Raw genomic sequence first — 23628 nt, forward strand, 5'->3', positions numbered from 1 at the left:
CAAATGGGAGGTTGGAGGTTTTAAATAGAGGCTTCAGTCCTTTTAGGTTGGGATGTGAATGTTTTAGAGGGTGTTTCTGCGTTACAAAAAGGCCGTCATAATGAGAGATGTACGATATAATATGGTCATGTCTCGAGGTGAACATTCTACATCTCTCCTATCCTGTCCTTCCTCCCTAGTCTGGTCTTACCCCCATCCATGTGGCAGCCTTCATGGGTCACCTCAACATCGTTCTGCTACTGCTGCAGAACGGGGCCTCGCCCGACGTCAGCAACATCGTGAGTGCTGTCGCCTTGCCATGCTGCTACGCTGCTGTTACCGCCCAGTTTAGTGTCGGCTAAAGTACAGTGGTTCAGTGCTAGTGCAAGACGCGTGTGTACAGTAATACAGGCTGTATATGTACTGCTGGTGGTTTATGTGTACAGTAATACAGACTGTATATGTACTGCTGGTGGTTTGTGTGTACAGTTTTGTGTATACAATAATTCAGGGTGTCTATGTGTATAGTAATGCTGGTGGTAATGCAGGTTGTGTGTGTGTACAGTAATGTTGGTGGTTTGTGTGTACTGTAATGCAGGTTGTTTGTGCAGAGTAATGTTGGTGGTTTGTGTGTACTGTAATGCAGGTTGTTTGTGTAGAGTAATGTTGATGGTTTGTGTGCACAGCAATGCAGGTTGTGTGTGTATAGTAATGTTGGTGGTTTATGTGTACTGTAATGCATGTTGTTTGTGTATAGTAATGCTGGTGGTTTGTGTTGGCAGCGTGGGGAGACAGCTCTTCACATGGCGGCTCGGGCAGGACAGGTGGAAGTGGTGCGATGTCTCCTGAGAAATGGAGCTCTGGTGGACGCGAGAGCCAGGGTGAGACCATGCTGCTCTCTCTCTGTCCCTCTCTCTCTCTCTCACACACACACACACACACACACACACACACACACACACACACACACATACACACATACACATGCACACGCATACAAGATATACATAAACAACATGCCACAACACAGTGCAGTGCATAAACACAAAAAACACAACACAGCTCTACACAACTCACCACATATTCACATATACACACAACCGAGGCCATTGCATAGATATCATAATGATACAGACAATGTCCATTGGGAATGAGCACAACACAGACGTTATCACATCCTCTGAGAAAATGCCCATTGACACGAATGCAAAGGTAGCACTGAGACATGTTTGTGTAGCATGATGGAACGGTTCATTCTCTTTACAAGCTGCAGCTCAGCTGGTCAGTCTGTTAATTCTCCAAACCCTACCTCCCTCCCAGGAGGATCAGACCCCCCTGCACATCGCCTCCCGCCTGGGGAAGACGGAGATCGTGCAGCTCCTGCTCCAGCACATGGCCCACCCTGACGCCGCCACCACCAACGGCTACACACCCCTGCACATCTCCGCCCGAGAGGGCCAGGTGGACGTGGCCTCCGTGCTGCTGGAGGCGGGGGCCTCACACTCCCTCGCCACTAAGGTGGGAGCGCCCTCCCCTCTCCACTTACCTGTCTCTTTATATCTCCTTATTCCTCTTCCTCTCTCTCTCTCAAACACTTTCTCTCTCCCCTCCATTTCTTTCTGTCTCTGTCTCCCTGCCCTTCTTGCTTTTCTGTCTTCCTCCTCTCTCTCTCACTCTCTCTCTCTGTTAGAGTGACAGTGAATATCAGAGTACTCAATTTTGGCAGTCATTTTTTTGTGAATTTGAGGAATGTTATTGTAATGCGGCGTGAACCGTGCAGACATGTCCGGGCAACTGCGCACTCTCTCCTTCCTGCTCCCCCTCTATCTCCCCCCCCTCCCTCCCTCCCACTCTCTCTCGCTGAAGAGGAGATGGGTGTGGTGGATGAGAAAAACGAAGAGTACAACCGTTCTTCAAGGCAGAAAATATTTCCTACACCAAACGTAGCACTCAGAAATCACTGAAAACCGCTTCTTAGCTCCAATTTTGCATCAGGCTTGCCTTGAATTTGAGTACCCCCTTGTCTCCAAATGGAGATAATTAATAATGTAGTCTGAATCAGATTTGTAAAGGTTTGTCAGTACATTATTTATCAGTATATTGTTTGTGTTTATGGCCTTTTTCTAGTAATCTAGACATTTTGGGATTTGAAGACAGCATGAAAAACAGCAAGCGCTAGACAAAGGGTTCTCCCTCCTCCTGGATGCTGTTGTAAACACATCAATCCTGTGGCACTGGGAGCAGGCATAATCACTGAGTGTGAATACAGCTGAAGACTACCCCCTGCTGGTGGAAAATATGTTCTTGTTTTCTTCATATTCTCTGACATTGCAGTCATTTTCATTGTCGGGTGGGGGTGAAAGCTCTCACTGGACAGAATCCGTTCGTAACACAGGGAAACGTATCAGGTGTTGTTTCTGTATGCTGTACTGCTCTGTTGTGGATAGAAATTATTTTTTGCCACCTATTACAAATTCTCATTTCCCGCTTGCATACCACCTCACAGATACGGGTGTTTTGACATTGAAAATGTTGGATTGAAACAGATGTGATGACAGCAGTGTGCATTCAGATGTCCCTCTTACTTAAGTGTATTTCACCTAGACTATAACAATGAGCCTGTATGTGTTATGTAGTGGTAAATAAAGATGTCTCGTGTGGGGTTCTTCCAGTGTTGTAGTTTTTCATGGCAGTTTTTCCATCACTGTACAGAAAGGATTTACTCCTCTACATGTAGCTGCCAAGTACGGAAGCCTGGATGTGGCAAAACTCCTCCTGCAGCGGCGGGCACCTCCCGACTCTGCCGGCAAGGTAAGCATTAAAGACGTGTTGCTTAGAGAGGTGCATGATGGGATATCTGAACCATTCCATTGTTTTTGCCACTGTTATAGTCAGCGTGTTCTGTTTGTACATTTGTTGTGTAAAACCAAGAGTCTATGAGAATTGTCACCTTTTTTTCTGATACATAGACTGGAAAGTGTCAGTAATCTGAATGTTTCCTTAAATGTCTGTTAGTTATTTTGTGTCGAGGCTATGTTGACAGCAAGAATACCGGTAAGCATAGTTCAGTTCAATCAGCTGTTGTTTTTTCTAATTTTGGGACCTTTTTTGATTTGCTTAATTTCAGGCTATAATAGTAAAAACAAAATAAATAAAATTTCTTCTTTCTTAATAAGGAATCACACAAGCCCTCGGCAGCTTGCACCCTAAAATAATCCCTAACCTTCTTTAATATTTATTCTGCCCTACCTCGTAACGCCGCTTTTTTTCGGTTGACTGCCCTAATGGCCGCTTCCGCTACGCTAACAGCTCATTAATCCGTTTGCACTGACATCATCCTTACAGAACGGCCTCACCCCTCTTCATGTCGCCGCTCATTACGATAACCAGAAGGTGGCGCTCCTGCTTTTGGACAAAGGGGCCTCCCCCCACGGCACAGCCAAGGTGAGACTCAAAGCCCCCCCCCCCTGCAAGGCGCAGCGAGACCCTGGAGTCTGTGGAAAGGAAGCGCCATTGCTTGGAGATTCAGTTATCCTTACCCAATTTCTGACAGTATATTAATTAGTGAGGAGGCCTCATGTAGAGGTTAATTACATAATTTGATTCTGTGAGGTGTGTGCTGGGGAACCACCCCCCTCCCTCGCATGAAGCAGGGCCCAGTATGTAAGCTTGGGTATGTGTCTATTGTGCATATGTATGTATATATATGTACATGTATGAAAGTGCATGTGTAGCGTATGTGTACTGCTTCTGTGTGTGCGTGTCTGTGTATGCATCTCACTCATACTCCTCTCGCATGCCCCCATCCCAGAACGGTTACACCCCTCTCCACATCGCTGCCAAAAAGAACCAGATGGACATCGCCACCACCCTGCTCCAGTACGGCGCCGAGACCAACATCCTGACCAGGCAAGGGGTCACCCCCCTGCACCTGGCCTCCCAGGAGGGCCACAGCGACATGGTGGGCCTGCTGCTGCAGAAGGGGGCTCATGTCAACGTGCCCACCAAGGTGAGGGGGACCACATGGCCCTGGCCAGCCGTTGCCATGGATACTCTATGACTTTTGATTGTGATATTATCTTGGGTATTATCTGGGGACAAAAAGCTGTTATTTTGTCTCTGAGGGCCTTTTGTGAATGTTCTTTGTGCCAGCATGTGTCTATCCCCGAAAAAGCACCTCACATATGTGAAAGTAAGGGTCTACATTTGAGTGCTGACATTGAGGGGTTTTCTTCCCAGTTTAGATTATGTTTAATTCATGTCTCAACAAAGAGAAGACCCACAGAGATGGTCAGTGTGTTTCCGATCTACCTCACCTGTCAGTGAGATTTTTGACATTCAGGTTGTGTGATTATGCGTGTGATTCCCTGTGGTCAGGACAAGTGATCATCAGCAGTGCGATTGCAGATGTTCAGAATACATGATTATTAATGTCTAGGTTTCTGGGGTCTGTGATTATCAAAGGGACTGTTGGTGTTCAATAGGCTGAATGCAGAGGCCTCCACTAGAAGTCTCTTAACGCCAAGCACATGCTGAACAAACCATCTTCCATAATATAAAGGATCCCTCTCTGTTGGCCTCTTTTTCCCTTTGTTTTATTTGTCTCTCTCAGATATTCTGTGTCATCAATAATTTAGGTTAGAGTGAAGTCAAGTTAGGAGAGCAGGCAGTAGGAATGGGTTGGGGGTGGGGGTGGAGGGGGGGGGGTTCATTCTAGAACAAACTCCAGCTTAGTGCTTCAGAGTGATGAGTCACAGGAACTAAGTCCCTGCAAAGGCCTTGTCTGTCACTTTAGGTTTGTCACAGCAAAGGGGCAAGCATCGTTTCATATATGTCACAGAAAGGACACCGACTGTTACTTCCTGTGTGTCCCAGTGACTGATAGAGCGGCAGGGAGGGGCGATTAAGAACAGAGGGCTGGGAGTTAATGGCTCCTCACTGATTAGACTCCCAGACCGAGGACAGAACCTCAGTCGGGGGGGACTGCATTCACCTGTCATCGTGTACCTGTCATTTTGGAAGCCCCGTGGCATTTCTCAATCCAGCACATCAAACGCCGAATGGGCCACTTCTAAGTACTCATTCATCCACGTCACCGTCCCCAAATCCTTTCATGTCCCCCTTTTTATGTGCTTACAAATGCTCGTAAATCACCCCCGCGCTCCCCGGGCTGACGTGAAGCCTTCATTTGTGTACCTGCCCCTGTCTTGCCGTCACAAACCTGGTGACAAATGGCCCATCCCACAGGTGGCTCTGTGCTGATAACGCAGCATCTCCCTGCTGTCTCTTTCCTCTGGGTCACAGACAGGGTCAATCAGTTTTGAGACAGCCCCCACCCCCCCTTCCCCCCTCAGACAGATTGCGATGGAGGAATTCAACACAGTCGCTGTGTCTGTAAAGGTCGGCTGCCAGTCAAAACGCCCGTCCTGTCGTTTCCTCTTCATTATCCCGCAGCCTCAAGATGGTCCAAATTTATATCAGAGCTATAGACGCCCACCACTCGTGTCATGCACGCTCATCAGAAAGGAAGATTGGCCGTTCTGTCTGCTTAGAGAAGGACAGTATGCACTGCAGTCTAGCACATATTTTCAACTCACAAATCAGCCCTGGACGAAGTCTTGCTTCCCAGTCGGTCGAGTGAAGCGAACACCCTCCCCAGGTCTAGAGTCTGCTCTCTATATCACCTCTTACCTGTAGTTCCCCGACCACCTGTCAGCACAGCCTTGTGGCCTGTTTTCTGCTTGGACAGCTGTTGTTCTTGTTCCTTCAGAGAGAGACTGATTCTCTTTTGCCCTGGTCTTGACAGAGTGGGCTGACTTCACTCCACCTCGCGGCGCAGGAAGACAAGGTCAATGTTGCTGAGATACTGGCCAAACACGGCGCCAACCTCGACCAGCAGACAAAGGTGAAAAGAACACATTGTTCTAACTATACAACTCCTCCTCTCTGCTGCAACATGGGATTGACTGGCACCTGATGCCGTGTGCTGCCCCCCCCCCCCCCCCCCCCCCCCCCCCCCCACACACACATAATCGTTGCACATAGGACAATAACTGTTCTCTAGCCATCTGGTCAGGATTTGCACTATACAGTTATCATTGTTTTGCATATTGTACAACAATAACTGTCTACTGCACTTTCATATTGTATAATAGCAATAACCTTACCCTTGTTTATTCTTGTTTCATAATTCATTTTATACTATGTATATTATCATAGCACAAGCATGATAACTTCTCAACGCATAATTGCACAAACCTCTTTCTATTTGTTGTATTTTATACCTCTTTATTTATTTTATTCAATTTATTCTTTTGTTGTTTTGATGTGTGCCGGACGGTGCAGTTGTGACACTCAAATTTCCTTCGGGATTAATAAAGTATTTCTTATTCTTATTCTTTGTATAGATATGTAAATATAGCTAGTAGTTGTCCCGTACTACTTATCAGCAAAATCATTTAATATTTAATACTTAATATAAAGTCAGCCTTGACAAGTAATGCTTTTCAGCAAATGGTTGATTTGAAAGAATTGTGCTTTGTCAGTTTTTTTTAAACAGGTTGTGTTTCAAATTTACTGAATACTTCATAACATAATCTCTCTCTTCTAGCTGGGCTACACTCCCTTGATTGTAGCGTGTCACTATGGAAACGTGAAGATGGTGAACTTCCTGTTGCGGAATGGGGCTAGCGTCAATGCGAAAACCAAGGTAATAGCAATACCACAGAGAAAGATTGAAACAATTAAAACACAATGGTTTGAAACAAGCACAAAAATGGTACAGTTTGCCATGCTATGTGTAACAAACTTATCAGAGACAAACATTGCAGAAGAGACTTCTACAGCTACGTTTGGATATGGATTGATGTGGACTCTTACACTTTAGGGAAAGGCAGCTGCTTAATCAAGGTTTTACCGCTGGTATCCAGCTGTTTTCTGTCAGAAGTGAAGCTGTCAAATCAGACCAAGTGTTCTGCCTTCAGTGGACAAGAGGTTTCTGAACTATTTTCAGCTGAAGTGGCACAGTGTTGCCTCAGATCTAGCTCCCTCCCAGTATATGGAACAGGAGTCCCCTTTGGAACAGCCGAACATCTATCTCATACACTCGTGGCCTGGTTGCTGTGCAAATAAGGATGCCTCAGATTGAGCAGCAGTTCAGTTCACGGAAGGAGAGTTAGCTGTTAAGTTTGTGGAAAATGAGTTTTTAATGTTTGCTCAATGGGGTAGCTTATTGAAGAGAAGTTCATCTTTGGTTAATAGCATACTTACTGGAATTGGAGTTACATTAAGTTATTGACATTTAGCAAGATGCTCTTATTCAGAGCAACTTATATCAGTTACATTTTTTTTTTTAACAATGTTTTAACATTGATACAGCTGGATGTTTACTGAGGCAATTGTGGGTTAAGTACCTTGCCCAAGGGTACAGAAGAAGGTCTGACACTCTTTGATTCTCCCTCCACAGAATGGCTACACGCCCCTCCACCAGGCAGCCCAGCAGGGGAATACCCACATCATCAATGTCCTACTGCAGCACGGAGCCAAACCCAACGCCATCACTGTGGTGAGCGACCTGCCCGTTTTACACACACATACAGTACTGTATACGCGCACGCCCGACGCCGTCACTGTGGTGAGCGACCTGCCTATTTTACACACACATACAGTACTGTATACACGCATGCCCGACGCCATCACTGTGGTGAGCGACCTGCCCGTTTTACATACACATACAGTACTGTATACGCGCACGCCCAACGCCATCACTGTGGTGAGTGACCTGCCCGTTTTACACACACATACAGTAATGTATACGCGCATGCCCAATTGTCATTTAGCAGACGCTCTTATCCAGAGCAACTTACAATTTTTATCCATTTATACAGCTGGATATTTACTGAGGCAATTGTGGGTTAAGTACTTTGCCCAAGGGTACAGCAGCATCACCCCAGCAGATCATCGAACCAGCAAACTTTCGGTTAAGAGCCCTGCTCCTTACCACTACACTACACTACTACTCCACACACGCGATGTGTCAAATGAAGACCACTTTGTTCCTCTTCCTCTAGAATGGAAACACGGCGCTGGCCATTGCCCGGAGGCTAGGCTATATCTCTGTGGTGGACACGCTGAAAGTCGTCACAGAAGAGATCATCACCACGACAACCGTGAGTAACCCCATCCTCCCGACAGTACCGTGTTACAGTGTAAGTCACAGTGCCATGACACCTGGTCAGTTTTATAATAAACTTAATATTAAACAAACCACGGAATAAAGGAGGTGCTTTGGTTGAGGCTGGCTCTGAATAGACAGGCTTACTGCATCAGTCAAAGATTACACATTGATGCATCGAGGTTTGCATCTCATTTTGCTCTGAGCTCCTAGTTCAACAATTTCAGGTTTTTGTTGAAAAAGTTGAAACTTATAATATAAGAATCTCAATTTTGTAAATATAAATCAAGAGATTTGTGTACCATGATTGACTAGAGGCCTTGGAGTATTCATCATGTTGGTCCAGGTGGCAGTGACAGTCTCTGGAGTCTTTAGAGTAAACCTAAAGTGTCTGTGCGTGTGTGTTTGTCCCCTGACAGACGGTAACAGAGAAACACAAGCTCAATGTGCCGGAGACAATGACCGAAGTTCTGGATGTGTCAGACGAGGAAGGTGAGTTCCTTTGTCCAAGCCAATAAACTATTAAATTTAAAATTAAAAAAAAAAATTAAAATTAAAATTAAAGTGAGGGCAAGAGTAGCCTTTAGGACGCCTGAAGGCCCAAAGGGGGACACAAGGGGGACACACCATAATGTCAGCTGATTGATTTACCACAAAATAAACAAACTATGGGCCTTTCTTTTAGTGACCATTCCCACTTTCCATGACACCAACTGAGTGGTGTAGTGCCCTTAGTATTGTTACATTACATTACATTATTGACATTTTAGCATTTAGAGTGACTTACATAGGTTACAATTTTTTTCACTTGTTATCCATTTATACAGTGAGATATTTCCCCAGCAGGGAATCAAACCGACAACCTTTCAGTTACGAGTCCTGCTCCTTACCACAATGCCGCCTCTGTATAACATTGTTATATAGATTATGAATATGATGCTGTATGTTCCACAGCTCTCAGACAGACTGATGATGAATTGCTCACTGACGATTCCATTGAGCTGGAAGGTACACGGTTGTGCAGTGTCTGAGGCTGCAGTGAGGAGAATCTACTCATCCAGCCTAACTCGCCTAAACTGCATGAGCCGTTTGACGTGACTTGATTTGATAATGAAAAACAGCCTCGCGCTTCTTTGTAGAATCAGTGAATGAGCCAGGTCCTACTTCCTGAGCAGTTATTCAGTAGTTAGGTGTGACATTAAGAAGCTGAAGTTTCTGCTTTAACATTTAATCCATTGTGTACTCATAGAAGATGATGTAGCTCATGGTATTTTAATGATAACGTTAATGAGGACATGACTTATGGAATTATAATGAAGATATTGCTTAAGGTATATGTAAATATGTGTACCTGTATAAAGTATATAGGTATATAAAGTACATATGTAGCTATATAAGGTATATAGGTGCATGTGGCTGTGTGTGCATGTGTGTGTATTGTGGTGTGTGTTTGGACAGGTTCTGCATCACTGTTATTTTTAGGAAATCTAGGTCACTACAGGTAAACATTTCAGACGACTCTTGTTGAAACATGCTCTGTAATACAGACTAGATAATCCCCAAGCTGGGTCTGTCCAGTTTTAGATCTGACCTCACAGTTTCACTCTCGGCCCATGCTTATTCACCCTGAGAATGACCTCAGTGATGGGTAAAGCCACTGTACTTTGTCTCTTCAATTTTCATGGCCAATGAACTATGTGGTCCCTGAATTATTTGATGGGCGAGGTTGCCTTTTGATTGGCGTTAACACTTGCAAATTTTTATACGGTTATATTTGGGAACATTCCAAAAGCATTATTGAAATCCAAAATCAAAGAGTTGGGCTACTGTTATTCATTTATGATATTTTTACAGCTTTTGACTGGTTTGCTTTTTAATGCAAATGAAACATCATTTTCATTTTGAAGTGCCATTTTTAAGTAAGAGGCGGTTGTAAAGAGCAGAGGTGTGAAACAGTCAAATGCATAAATTATTTCAGTTGCATTAGTCTCTCCGTCACGCCACCTAAGGGTAAGCCTGGACCACTCTTCTCGGGGACTGTTCTCTCTGAGAACGGTATTAAATCTCAACTGCGAGTCGTGAGTGTGAGCGCAGGAAGCAAAGCAGAGCTTTGCCTGTACCCTGGAAGGAAAATCACCCAGCATGCTTTGCACATCAAAGGGGATTTATTATTCACATTTGAAATTTCATAAAATATCTGGTGGAATGCCAGTAGGAATGAGCTGGAGGGTGCTCAGGATGTTTGAACTGCTGTTTGCTTCAGCTGTGTGAGAGTCCATGTGAGTGTAGATGCATTTTATTTATGTTTTCTTTTTTTTGTAACTGGCATGTATTTATTTTTCTTAACATTTACAGTTTTTGTGGGCTGTTTCTGTTTGACTTGCCATGGATCAGAAAGCATGGAGTTGGTTTCCCGACTGTTTATTTAAATGGAAGTTGCACAGATGTGGTTAATACCTTATAGGCCAGATTATTTTCTGGTCATTCCCTTGACCTGGCGATCTCTCTGGCAATCTTTCTCAGAAGAGTGAGGGAAATTACTCAGGTGGAGCATTTCTTTGTAGTTCTTGGAAGCAGAAGAGGAATCATTAATCACATGCTGTTGGTTGTGGGTGTCAGTGTGTCAGAAAGCACCTGTGTTTGCACACTGCCTTCCAGTTGCTTTGAGGAAATGGCCTTTCTGCATGTTGCATGTGGTGGGGTTTTCATTTTGAATGATTCTCTCTTGGTTTATTTTGTGAGGTATTGATGCATTTGAAAATATCTTTGCCTGCCTCTGTTGCAGCTGAGCGTTCCTAAGCAGGTGTTTTTGAATCAATGTAGTGTTTCTGAGGCACCGTATTACAGTAGGTCTAATAGTTACCTCTGTAAGTCATGGGTGTCTCTCGTCTGAACATAAACGTGAACCACCTCGTCAAAGCTTTTCAGTTGTATTTTCTTTTTAACTTTTTCCTTTTCTAGGAAGCCAATATCTTCTTGATTCCCGAACTCCACTGTCTAACTACAGTATGTCTCGCATTCTCACTGTCAGCCTTCACGCTCTCCTTGCTTCCTGCCCGACTAGTGACGCTGCCCCCTGCTGTCCTGCTGTAGTGGCAACAGCGGCTGTAGTTCCTTTATGCACGCACGCACACACTGGGATCCCTCCCAGTGTCAGAGCCTCAGAATTAGATGCTTTCTTTCAAAAGGCCCATGTCAGATGATGAGGGTGAAGATGGGGATGGTGTGGTTATGTGTGGCTGTGGGCCTCTGCTTTGCGCTGGAGAACTGAGAACGCGTTCCCTCCTCTGCGCTGTGTACTGTGTGTGGAGACTGTGTGTGTCACTTACCTGTCTGCGAGGTCAGCGCGCCGACATTTCGGGAAACTGAAGAGGAAAGAACATCAGTGACAAATGCTGGGGCTTCTTTATACACATTACTAGGGGCTAGAAAAATTCTGTGAAAAACTACTACTCTTATACCCCTGTGATCTCAGACCTCAGATTAACCTTAGCTCTCATGCTGATATGCAGTTTGGATCTGGATTCAGGCTTCATGTTGTTACAGAAGTGTGAGTGTGTGTGTGTATGTTCCAAGCCCTCTGTAGTTTGTGTGCGCTTTTGCTCAGAGTGTACTAACGAACCATATGGGGTGGCTACGAGAGTGGTGTTACTCGTTTGCTGACGTCTGTCATGTGACTTCTCTCTGGTGCCTCCCTCTGTGGCCCAGGTGATGACACCATGACGGGAGACGGGGGTGAGTACCTGAGGCCGGAGGACCTGAGGGAGCTGGGAGATGACTCCCTGCCTGGGCAGTACCTCGACGGAATGAACTACCTGCGTTTCAGCCTGGAAGGGGGCAGATCTGACAGGTACGATACCTGCAAATCACTGCTTCACAATGGGACAGTGCTATACCTGCTGTGACTTTACAGTGCCCTCTATAGTTTCAGCAGCAAAACTGCATGATCCAAGTTTGTGTTTGCGCCACAAAAGCACAGAATAGCATCATGCTCTATTTTTGTAGCAAATACAGATACTTATAGCAGTCACATGTCTGGCAATCTGCGCATTAAAAATGACATATGCCGGTGTAATTTATTCACCACATTATTTACTTGAGCTATCTGTAGTTTACTTTACCAAAGGAAATCCAGTGTTTTTATGTGGGGGGGGGGGGGGGGGGGGGGGGCTGGCGGCTGGGGTGGGGTGGTGTCATTCAGTCTGCTTTTGTTCTTTTGATGGTGAGTGTTCATTGGAGTGTGATGTCTGCTCCCAGTAATTGTTCCATTTGTTCTGTCCCCTAATCTCCACCTCACAATGCGCATAGTCGCATACACAGGTATGTGCTTTAGGCAGCCTGCCTATTTCCATACAGATGATTCATTTGTGTATTCATTTCTTATTCACCGGCTATTTCAGAGGGGAAAATGAGTCTACTCTTTTTATTTCCGTCAGTAACAATTACACAAATGAAAATTGATTTTGGGCGACATTCATATGGTACTATAAGGCATTGTGTTTGCATTGTGCTCTCCTAAATCATAGACGTTCTTAGTGCCATTTCAGTATATCATTAGTGTGTCACTATCAGTGTGCATACTTCCTGTCTACAGTTTGAGAAAGCACATTCATTCCTTTCCCCAAATGCATTTTCCCCATTCCTGTTTGGGAGATAGACATGTGTGGTGTGCGTAGACATGTGTGATGTTGCCCCTCCCATCCAGAACATTCTTTCATCCAATCCCTGAGCTACACAGTACTCTCTCCTCACAATGTGACCATCTGCAGCAAACCGCTGCAGTTTGGGCTGCTGTAGAGCTCCCATCCATTCGTAGCCTGTCCTGCCGGCCATGTGCTAGACCCTTCAGATAACTTAGTTGCAAGTAGCATGCAATCACAAGCAGCCTGTCATTCACCCACTCAGCGTGTGTGCAATAGGCATTTCTCATTAAAATTTTTTCTGTTTGTTTGAATGGAGTGCACTTCTTCAGGGGCAGCTAAGTGGCCAAGCAGCTGTGGGTAACAGGCAAACTCCTCCCTGGATTTAGTGGAGGTCTGTACATACTTATCTCAGTTAAGGGCGCTGTTATCAACAGGAGCTGGTTGAACAAAGCAGGCCTGGCACATGGCTGGTTAGAGGGCCTAATCCTTTCATTGCAAACACTCATACTGGAGAACCATGATCATGGAGCCTGGTGGCCATATTGAAGTGAGGGAGCACTGTATGTGCTATCACACAGCCTTCTCCATACTCCCCCCCCCGATGTCCCGATGTCATCACCTGTTGTTACCCCTCTCAGGCCATCCATAGACCTCCTGACAGAGCCTGTCTTTGAACTTTCCAGAGGAAACCAGATAAACCCAGAGAGGGACCAACATACCAAGTAGCTTAACCATATCAATGGCCAGTGGGCTGATGATAAAAGGACTCAAATAGTTGGAGATATTTCACTTTGTTTGGCAATAATCATCAGTTGTACTAGTTAGAATAATAAGATGTAGTTTATGTCTATTTGTGTAAATGGAGTTTTTTTTCCAGATGATTTTAGACAAAACCTCTATTCTTTGCAAATCTACTCACTCCCTGCTTGACCAAAAAAAGAGAGAATTACATGACACGAAAAATGAATCTGAATTTGTGGAAAAAGTAACAAAGGCCTTGTGTTTAAAGTTGTAAAAAGGAAGTGACTGTGACTAAGCTGAGAGAGATCAGGCCTGATGTGACAGCCTTGGCCAATGCTGTTTCCTGTAAACATCGTCCAGGATGACACGTCACTCCGAAGCATACACCACTGGCAGAGTGGGAGAGATCGCTGGTGTCAGGCAGGCATGGGTCCACCCCAGAGCACATAGTTAGCTTTTATTCGTCTCCCTGGAAGTTCCACAAAGGCCCTGTTAATATTCCCACAGCTCTCCTATATTCTCTCTCCTGCATTTCTCCTTTTACCTCTCCACCCTTCTGTCCCTTCACCCCTGTGACCCTCCGTTTCTATGGCGACACCCCAACCCACCAGCCTGTCACTCTTCAGTTCTGACAGGTCCCACACGCCGACTCATCGTGGGTACTACTCCCCGAAGGAGGGCGGAATGATGGAGGACATGATAACCAGCCACCAGGTAGGATCACTGGCTCAGCCACTGTCAGAGCAACTCATCTGTGCAATACTTACCTGAATCCCTGACACATCAGCTCTCCTGTACCATGCTCACCCGAGTCCCTGTCAGAATGACTTTCACCCCACTTACTGACAGACTCTCCTATACAGTTCTTACCTGAGTCATAGGTAGAGCAACTCTCCTGTTCCATTCTGAGTCCCTGTCTGAGAGACTCACCTGTACAAAACTTAGCTGGTTCACCTGTCAAAGAGATTCACCTGTACTAATCCAGGTCACAGTCAGAAAGATTCACTTGTACTGCAGTAATCTGTGTCACTCCATAAATGATGGAGAGCACTATATCTGAATGCAGCTGTGTTCATGAATCACTGCATGTGGCAAGGCTGTTGCTGTGATACGCACTCAGAATGCCCCACATGATTACTCTGATCAATAAGCAATAAAAGGATTATAGAAGCCTTATGGGGAGCGTGTGTGTTTGTATGCCTTTTTATGGTCTATGAGGTATTATCCGTTACATGGAAAATTGTATTAAATCTAATGATGTGTTATGGGAATTATAAAACTGATGACATGTTTATTTCTGTGCCGTTTAATCATTTCAGCATATAAATCTAATGACATATGATGGTAAATATAAAATGGATGAGGTGTTTATTTTTATGTTGACTTAACCGTTTCTGCATGTCCCCTACATGTGTACCAAACATGTGCTATGTAAGATGCAGAACGTATTCACAGGTTTATATTAACAGGCCTCTCTGCTGCACATTCTGAGCTTAAATGGCCATCAGCTGTGGTTATTGCCTAACAAGACTGTCTTTGTTGGATGCCAGGTGTCAGCTCTTTCCAGGGAAAATGAGAGGGATTCTTACCGTCTGAGCTGGGGCACCGAAAATCTGGACAACGTGGCCCTGTCCTCCAGCCCCATCCACTCTGGGTAGGTACCACCCTCACAAAACCGCATGTGCACCGCACACAGACAGACACACACACAGTCTCTACTCTCTCTCTCTGTTTCGCACTCTCTCTGTCTCTCTGTCTGTCTCACACACATACACACACACACACACACACACACACACAAACACACTCTTTCTCTCTCTCTGTCTGTCTCTCACATACACCTTTAACAAACACAGTTTTGTTACATTGGGTATCTCCTGCTCATAATCTACAGTCTTCCTCAGTAACCAGTACTAAGATAACCCTGCATACTTTTCCAGTAGTAGCACATGTACCTTTTGAAATGCATTCAGACTTCCCAACCCTAATAATGGTAAACACATTGGCTTGTGTCTATCTCAGTGCATCTTGGCAGAATAGCTCAGTGAAGGATGCTCCCAAACTCTAACTGTAGCCCCTCTCTCACTCACTAACTCTCTGTATCAGTGCTTAGCTCCTCATAATTACTATTCAAGGGCTGGGTAGGCATAGGACTTGGGACTCTGCTGGAAGAGCAGGGGTTCAAATTACTGAATCATAGAACTGTAGCCTCACAGATAAAATCATAACCTCTCAGAATCCAATGATAATAAATATAATGTCATTACGAAACATTCATATCTACAGTTGTGAAGAAGGAAAAGACTGTGGTCTCATCCGTAGAAATTATTTGTTTTGCTTATATTTTCTAATAATTTGCCTGCAAGTAGATTTTAAACTGTTTTTTATTAGAACACCCTGCGTTACCCTGGTTAACCTCTGGTGAGAAACTGAGTAATAGCAGAAAGGAGTGAATCAGAGTTATGTGCTAATGTATAAATACATCTCTCTAATACCTTTGGTCTGTCAGGGTCAAATGGTATCAGGATGGGGGGGTGATGAAGGGGGTGGGGGCGCATTTCCTCTGGTTCTGTCCCTTTCTGATTCTGTGAATGCTGTTTCCTCCTATCCCTCTTCATCTTCTTTTTTCCCTCTTCTTTCCTTTTCCTGTTCCTCCTCTCTCCCTGTCTTTATCTCCTTTTCTTGTTCTCTTCTGTCCCTCTCTCTCTTGGCCTACCTCCCTGCCTTTTCTCTTTCTCCTTTTCTCTCTCTCTTTCTGCCCTGAGTCTTATCGGGTCTCTGTTCTGTTTTCAGCCGTTCCTCTCCGTGCCATGATCATGACAACAGCAGGTGATGCGCTGCACCTTGGCCTCTCCTCTTCCTCCCCTCCTCTTCCTCCTCTTTTTCTCGGTGTTCTGCCCTGACGGAGGGGTCTCTGTAAATCTACTGCTCGCTCTGCTTCTGGGCTCTTTCTGGGAAGCTGTCCGTGCTTTCATTTATATACATGAAAAAAACAAAAAAACTAAACAAAACGCGCCTGTCGTGTGCCCACGTCCCACAAAAGGTGTGTTTATATCCACAGTCATTTTACAAGAGAGGGTTCACAGCACTTAGTTCTCTCACAGTTACCTTGGCTCGCCAGAATTCGAAACAAGGCTAAAGCAAAAGTTTAGCCACACCTGTGCAGGTCACAGAATCCATCTAGCCCAGTGGTACTCCAATGCAAACCTAGATGGTGTCGGTGACCTGACTGCAGAATGTTAATTATGGTCTTCTTGCAAACATGGCCTCTTTCAAAAGGCTTGAGAGAACATGACAAGGTCAGGAAAGTCCTCTCCAGCAGTACAGGTTACCTGAAAGAGCTCAGAAGTACTTCAAGCAAAGAACAAACTCCTGTCTTGCAAGGCTTTACCACTAACTGAAGAATGCTTCTGTGTATCACCTTTTCCCTTTCTCCTTTGGGTACGCTGTATCCCAAGCAAAAAGGTTGACGCATTCAAAACGTGCCATGTACACATTTCCCAGAAGATATTCTTTAATGTGTTTACATGCTGCAGTGCCATTTCAGCATGTACAGAGAATGACTGCAGTTTTCAGCACCCAACAAGGCATGCATAAGACCACACACAGTGCTTGAAACATCTCGGCCAATTAGAATTTAATCACCACAGAAATCAACATGGGGCCTTCTACAGGAAGCATTTATTGAGCTTCCCAGCCCCATGCTAGGTACATTAAAGAATCTGAATCACATCCCCCACCTGTATGTGGAGTTTCATATATCACAACTCATGGAACATTGTCGATATTGTGGTTGAGTCCAGTCCAGTCATCGTGACCATACTGTTCCTCTTTTCATGGATAACCACCAAGCCCAGTGCAGTACTAAGTGAGTGTATTGTGTGTGGGTAATTTTTTTTTTTTTTGGTGTATGTGGTCCATGGTTCTGGAACGGCAACAGCGGCATACTGTCATTGTGACATCACAGACTGACACAGTGTGCTGTCGTGTTAAAAATCCAGTCTGCATGTCGGCGTGTGTTTTTCCCGTGACGTGCTGGTGAGGAGGTGCGGTCCAGCCCCCGGACGGCTCCACCGCCCCGCCTCACTGCATGTCGTGCTTACAGAGACGCCCCCCCTGTGCTTTTAACTTGTTTTTTCTGCATGAGGGTCAGGATGACAGCTCCTGTCTGTTTGTTAAGCTGTTGAATCCCAGTAAGCAGAAGTAATGTCTTTTCTCAAGATATTTTCTTGATATTAAGACGTAATTAAATTACAATTTAGGATTCAGTGTCTAATAGTCTTAAAATGTAGATTTTCTTCAGTCGCAATTTGCATTAAGTGAATGGTTTCTCTTGTAGGAATTCGTTATATATAAAATGTTGAGGTTTTGAGAGAATTAATTAACGATTACTGATTTTTTCCATGTGACCCAGCTGGCTTATAAACTACCTCTTTTAGAGTCAAAAGGGAAATAATAGAAATGCAGTGCTTCTAAATGTCAGCTGATCAGCTCCAGGGTTCTGCCAGCCAAAGACACAGTGACTTCAAAGGGCAGCAGTTAAAATAGATGCCAATGGTTGAGTTGGAGGGTCTTTAGGTTTCGCTGCACCCCTCATATTTCATAGTTCATATTTCCATTTGTATTATTTAGTTGAGCTAATCTTTGGATTGTGTGTCATTGAGGCACGTAAGGGCATACTCATAAATAGGACAAGCAAGGTCTTCTCCAGTTGCACACCTGCAGTTTCCTTTTTTACTTGATGTTTCTGTTCTAGTCAGCTGTGCAGAGGTTCTGCAGACAGGAAGTACCCTGTATGTTACCGACATAGTGTAAATAACTTCTGTGTGTGTGTGCGTGTGTGTGTGTGTGTGTGTGTGTGTTGCAACTCACAGCTTCCTGGTCAGCTTCATGGTGGACGCGAGAGGCGGGGCCATGCGGGGGTGTCGCCACAACGGTCTGCGCATCATCATCCCCCCACGCAAGTGTAGCGCCCCCACCCGCGTCACCTGCCGCCTGGTCAAGCGCCACCGCCTGGCCACCATGCCCCCCATGGTGGAGGGGGAGGGGCTGGCCAGCAGGCTCATCGAGGTGGGGCCTTCAGGAGCGCAGTTCCTCGGGTAAGAGTCCGCTCTGCTACGGGGATGGAGGGGGGGAGGGGGGAGGGAATGCAGTGAAAGAGAGAGAAGGAGGAAGATGGTGGAAGATAGAGAGAGATGAGAGGGAGACTGTGAGAGAGAGCGTTAGGGGAAAAAGGTGACGGCACGGGGAGAGAGAGAGACGCGAGAGTGGAGAGAGAGAGTGTAAGGGAGAACGATGAGTCACTGGGAGAGAGACAGATGAGAGAGTGTAAGGCAGAAAAGAGGTCACTGGGAGAGAGGACAGAGGGAGTATAGTGTGAATAAAAAGGTGGGAAAGAGAAGGAGAGATTTTTTTTTTTTTTTTTACTAATGCGTCAATGTCTCGTCTTTATTAACTTCAGCATGGATTTTGCATTCTCCCCAGCTCAGCTGTCCTCTCTTAGGACACTAATGTGGAAGAATTTATGCTTGAAACAAATATCTCTGTTATTAACAGAACATCCACTAGTCTGGATCCTGGGAATTAATGTGAACATGTATTCGTTTGTTAACTATTTTGTCTGATATTTTGTAGACATTTCTGAAATCAGCCAAAGATACTTTATTGTTGTCACTGGACACTGGATCATAAGGATGTACACCAGACAGAGGCCACTCCAAGCCTAGATGGTCCTAGCAAATCGTTAGTTTGTTCTCTCAGTTCAGTCATTTGACTTTTCTTGTTTGATTGGATTAGGATCTTATGCCTTGCCTTGCCACCAAAACTGATCTTTTGGCAGGATTCTGACAAAAAAAACCTCTGCCAGGCTACAGTGCATACTGTTGATACAAGAGGCAAAATACACCTTCATCTACAGCACAGATTTTGTTGGTTGAGAAACAATTTATAAAAGTTTGCCCTGAATGGGACCAGGCAGCAGAGGGCCTGTAATTCTGTTCCAACTGTTAATGACCAGGGCAGACGGGCCCTGGTTTAAACTGCTTCAGACTTTCTCTGGCTTCCTGGTGTACACCTGGAACCCCCATCCCCAAGTCAGTGCCCTGGTTGTTTCTCTTGAATGATCACAGTTTCCCATTGCATTATGGGATCTCTACACTGTTGAACTCTCACCAACACTCATAGCACTTCATCTTGCTGTATAATAATCTGAAAATTGATCATGGATGAATCTACTGCCCGCCAATTCCGTCACTCCCCATTACTAAATGTTGCCTTTATTTCTCTTGGTCTGAGCGCAGTTGGTTTTCTTTCTGGTACCCCTTCGCTCTCAGCAGAAGGCACTGCATTGATGTGATCCCTTAAACGACGCACTTTTAAAAGTGTCAGTCCACTCAGAAAGCTGCTTCACCATTGCTTTATCACGTTGCTGTGGTCTGAAGGGCACATCACTTCAAAACTGTCTGTCTCAAGAACTTCTGTCTCCTCTTTATGTCAGGCAAGGCTTTTATGTCCTTATTCCCTTAAGTGGTTTAAATGGATCTATTTACTGGGATATGTGAGTCTTCATTCTTCAGGTTTTCCTCCAGGTCTTAACTCTGATATTAAGAGCGGTTTCCTTCTTTTGTACTGTATCGAATTTGTTAAAATGGCCGTAATATTCTTGCACAATTGCTTGATTGAAAAATCTGATCCTTATTGATAGAAAAGTCCAGTCGAGCTAACTTGCTTTTCATGATTCATTGATTTTAGACAGGTTCAATGATTTAAAAAAAAAGCATCCACTGCAAAGCACTATGGTTGGTTTATAAGAGCTGTCACTGATAATGTAGCTTCACTGATCTTGATTTGTCCGTAACTAATGTTTGTACTACCTTTTGAATCAGATTATATTTTTTACAGAATCTGGTGGAGGAAATGGTTGGTCTAACTTTTTCTCCCTTCTTCTCCCCTCGTGCACAAGCTTTATCCCACCAGGGCAGTTTTGGTTTATGGTTATTTGGGGAAAAAAAACACACCAAACTGTGTTATTTATGCTCTTTTTTCCCACTGCTGCTATGGATTCGTTCAGTAAACTGCACCTCCCCACTGCTCCTCCCCCTCTTAATGAGGGCGAAAGTTTGGTTAGCCGAATCCTTCAGCTGGGGCCTCCTGGAACAAAATTCCTTGGGTAGGAGAGACACATATGAAACAATCCATGGATGCTGGTCTCATACCCTCCTTTTACCCTCTGTGATGTCAGTGTGCTTGCGTGTGCCGTGTCGTCCATGTGTGTGTCTGTGTGTCTGTCGTGCGTCCCACTTTTATTCTTTACAGCATTTGAAAAAAAAAAAGCTATAGACGTTGTTTATATCCAATACCCAGTATCCCCTTGCCTCTTGTTGGATTGCTTTTTGTGTCTAGTGCAATGTGTAGTCTGTTCACCTCATGGTTTTTTGATCTGTTCAGTTTTTTTAATGGATTTTTATTAGTTTAGCATGACATTCTCATAGACATTGGAACGTGTTTTGTTTTTTTCTTTTCACGTCAAGGTGTTGTAATGCCTGACACATCTAAAAGATCCTCTGCTGGGTACTATGACAAATAAGTGTGATAGGCTGGGCTTAGAAGAATGTTGATCATTGCTTTTAATTCTGTGTACAACCAAAGCGCATTCTTCTAAAGAAAATCATATTTCTCCAATGAATTTGGTAGGATTTGTTTTTGTCCTCCTGTGCCCCACTGACTTTATTTTCACTAAAAGTGGGCATCAGTTTTTTTGGAGTAGAAAAACATTTTTTGGCAATCAGATCCATACCACATAGAACCAGACACACACGTACACAGACACCATCACAACGCCCACACACACAGACACAACAGCCACATAGACACACAGACACACAGACACACACACACACACTGTTCTCCAGCTGCAGAATGCTGCATCAGTGTCTCAGGCCTTACCACCTGAGGTGTGCGGGGTGGCGTTGGGAGGAGTGTGTGGGTGTGGCTCTCACGGTGTGCCTGTCCCGGGACGCAGGCCGGTCATCGTGGAGATCCCTCACTTCGCGGCGCTGCGGGGAAAGGAGCGTGAGCTGGTGATTCTGCGCAGCGAGACGGGGGAAAGCTGGAAGGAGCACCACTGTGAGCACACCGAGGAGGAGCTCAACGAGATTCTCAACGGCATGGATGAGGGTGAGCGGCACAGTGCTCCAGAACACTGACTCTGGACCAGTTTCACTGTGTCCGATGGTCAGCATTGGTTAGCATTCTGTGACATCATCAAGAAGGGCCTGCACCCAGTGACCTCATCAACAAGGGCTTGCTTTATGCAGTCTCATCAGTGAGGGCCTGTACAGTGTGTACTCATCGTTTGGCTGAACTCTACGTGATATTTCAGCTTTTCAGCAAGCTTTGAGCTATAAGCTTTTTCCGTATCCATTACAACTAATATTTACTGAGGAGTCACAAGCATTTCACAAAAACTTGGTTTGTTTTGCATATCTGGTCATTTAGTCAATGCTTTGCCATACTCTCACATTCTTCTTTCATGTAGAACTGGACCCTCCGGAGGAACTAGAGAAGAAGCGTATCTGCCGCATCATCACCCGAGACTTCCCACAGTACTTTGCGGTGGTGTCCCGAATCAAGCAGGACAGCAACCTGATCGGGCCAGAGGGCGGGGTGCTGAGCAGCACCGTGGTCCCTCAGGTCCAGGCAGTCTTCCCAGAGGGTGCGCTCACCAAGAGGATCCGGGTCGGCCTGCAGGTAGATCACAGAGATCGAATCCAATCTGCACTCATAGAATGCTGTAACAGGATGGTCTCAGAGAGTCTTTTTTATGAGTGTTTCTCACTAAGTAATTTCAGGTATTTGTAATCAAAGGATAGCACTTTTGTAAGGGCAGGTGTGTATGTATATATGTAAACATTGTCCTCACAAAATTGTATTTTAAAGTAAAATGATATATTTGGCTGACCAGTAGAGATGTGTATATAACAGAATGGGGAACGATAAAACTGAAATATTATACATTACCACTATTATGGATTGGCTTCATGGGAGATAACAGTTTCATTTTGGATTTTAATAAGCCTTAATCACATAGAAATGTTCACAGAGTTTAAGGGAATATGAAGTAATTCCTCTCCCGCCCTCCCTCAGGCCCAGCCAATGAACGTTGACCTTGTGAGGAAGATCCTGGGGAACAAGGCCACGTTTAGCCCCATTGTCACCTTGGAGCCCAGGAGAAGGAAGTTCCACAAACCCATCACCATGACCATTCCCATCCCCAAGAGCTCTGCGGACGCGGCGGTGAACGGCTTCGGCGGGGACACGCCCACCCTGCGCTTACTGTGTAGCATAACGGGTCAGTGCCCTGTTTCAACCAGTGACTTACTCTTCAAACAACAAGGGAAAGTAGATGTCGCCATTGTATGTCCCCTGTTTTATCCAACTGAGAGTTTAGTTTTTGATATGGCTGGTTGAAACAAATCTTTTATCATGACTGGATGACCTCTCCATCAGCAAGTCAATCAGACAAATCTTTTCTTTGAATGTTAATTGTCCAAAAGCTGCTGTTTACACCATGTTTGCCATTAGTGAGGAAATAAAGTCCTGTTATATAATTTCAGTCTTACTAAATTTTAGTTGTCACAAGGGTCCCAAGGTGGCATGCATGTACAGTTAATTGATCTATTATCATCATGAGGGCCAAATTTAATGTACCTCGCTAACTAGTTGGTTTGAAATAATAAGTAAAATAAGTAAAAGACTGCATTGGATCTCCTGTAATGTGATAACGGGAGAGAGGAGAGCTGCATGTTCCTTCTATTTTTACAAAATTCCAACTGAATGTACAGCTAGGGTTAGGGTGAGGGTTAGTGGGCCACAGTTTGTTAAGTTCTTCCGTTAATATATTATTACATTATTGTTATTTAGCAGATACTCTTATCTGGAGCAACTTAAATAGGTTACAATTTTTTACATGTTATCCATTTATACAGCTGGATACTTTTGCTAAGGCAATTCTGGGGTAAGTACCTTGTCCAAGGGTACAGTAGCAGTGCTCCACCAGGGAATCGCACCAGCAACCTCTCAGTTATAAGCCCT

At 44.8% G+C, this 23628-nt stretch overlaps 1 protein-coding gene across 1 annotated transcript in view; it reads left to right on the forward strand.

The window, feature by feature from the left end:
* The window catches only part of ank2b (ankyrin 2b, neuronal), a 99807-nt gene that overhangs the window by 44636 nt on the left and 31543 nt on the right, over positions 1-23628 (forward strand). The window contains exons 14-36 of the mRNA XM_036550766.1: positions 180-278; positions 762-860; positions 1300-1497; positions 2692-2790; positions 3325-3423; positions 3791-3988; positions 5786-5884; positions 6590-6688; positions 7445-7543; positions 8049-8147; positions 8572-8644; positions 9107-9160; positions 11114-11158; positions 11861-12002; positions 12461-12472; positions 14163-14250; positions 15087-15190; positions 16330-16365; positions 18411-18635; positions 20606-20704; positions 21557-21711; positions 22073-22284; positions 22681-22885. Of these exons, the coding sequence (XP_036406659.1) occupies positions 180-278; positions 762-860; positions 1300-1497; positions 2692-2790; positions 3325-3423; positions 3791-3988; positions 5786-5884; positions 6590-6688; positions 7445-7543; positions 8049-8147; positions 8572-8644; positions 9107-9160; positions 11114-11158; positions 11861-12002; positions 12461-12472; positions 14163-14250; positions 15087-15190; positions 16330-16365; positions 18411-18635; positions 20606-20704; positions 21557-21711; positions 22073-22284; positions 22681-22885 (2638 nt within the window). The remainder of the gene's footprint in view (positions 1-179; positions 279-761; positions 861-1299; positions 1498-2691; positions 2791-3324; positions 3424-3790; positions 3989-5785; positions 5885-6589; positions 6689-7444; positions 7544-8048; positions 8148-8571; positions 8645-9106; positions 9161-11113; positions 11159-11860; positions 12003-12460; positions 12473-14162; positions 14251-15086; positions 15191-16329; positions 16366-18410; positions 18636-20605; positions 20705-21556; positions 21712-22072; positions 22285-22680; positions 22886-23628) is intronic.

Source organism: Megalops cyprinoides, chromosome 18 (assembly GCF_013368585.1).
Source record: "Megalops cyprinoides isolate fMegCyp1 chromosome 18, fMegCyp1.pri, whole genome shotgun sequence".
Classification (NCBI taxonomy): domain Eukaryota; kingdom Metazoa; phylum Chordata; class Actinopteri; order Elopiformes; family Megalopidae; genus Megalops; species Megalops cyprinoides.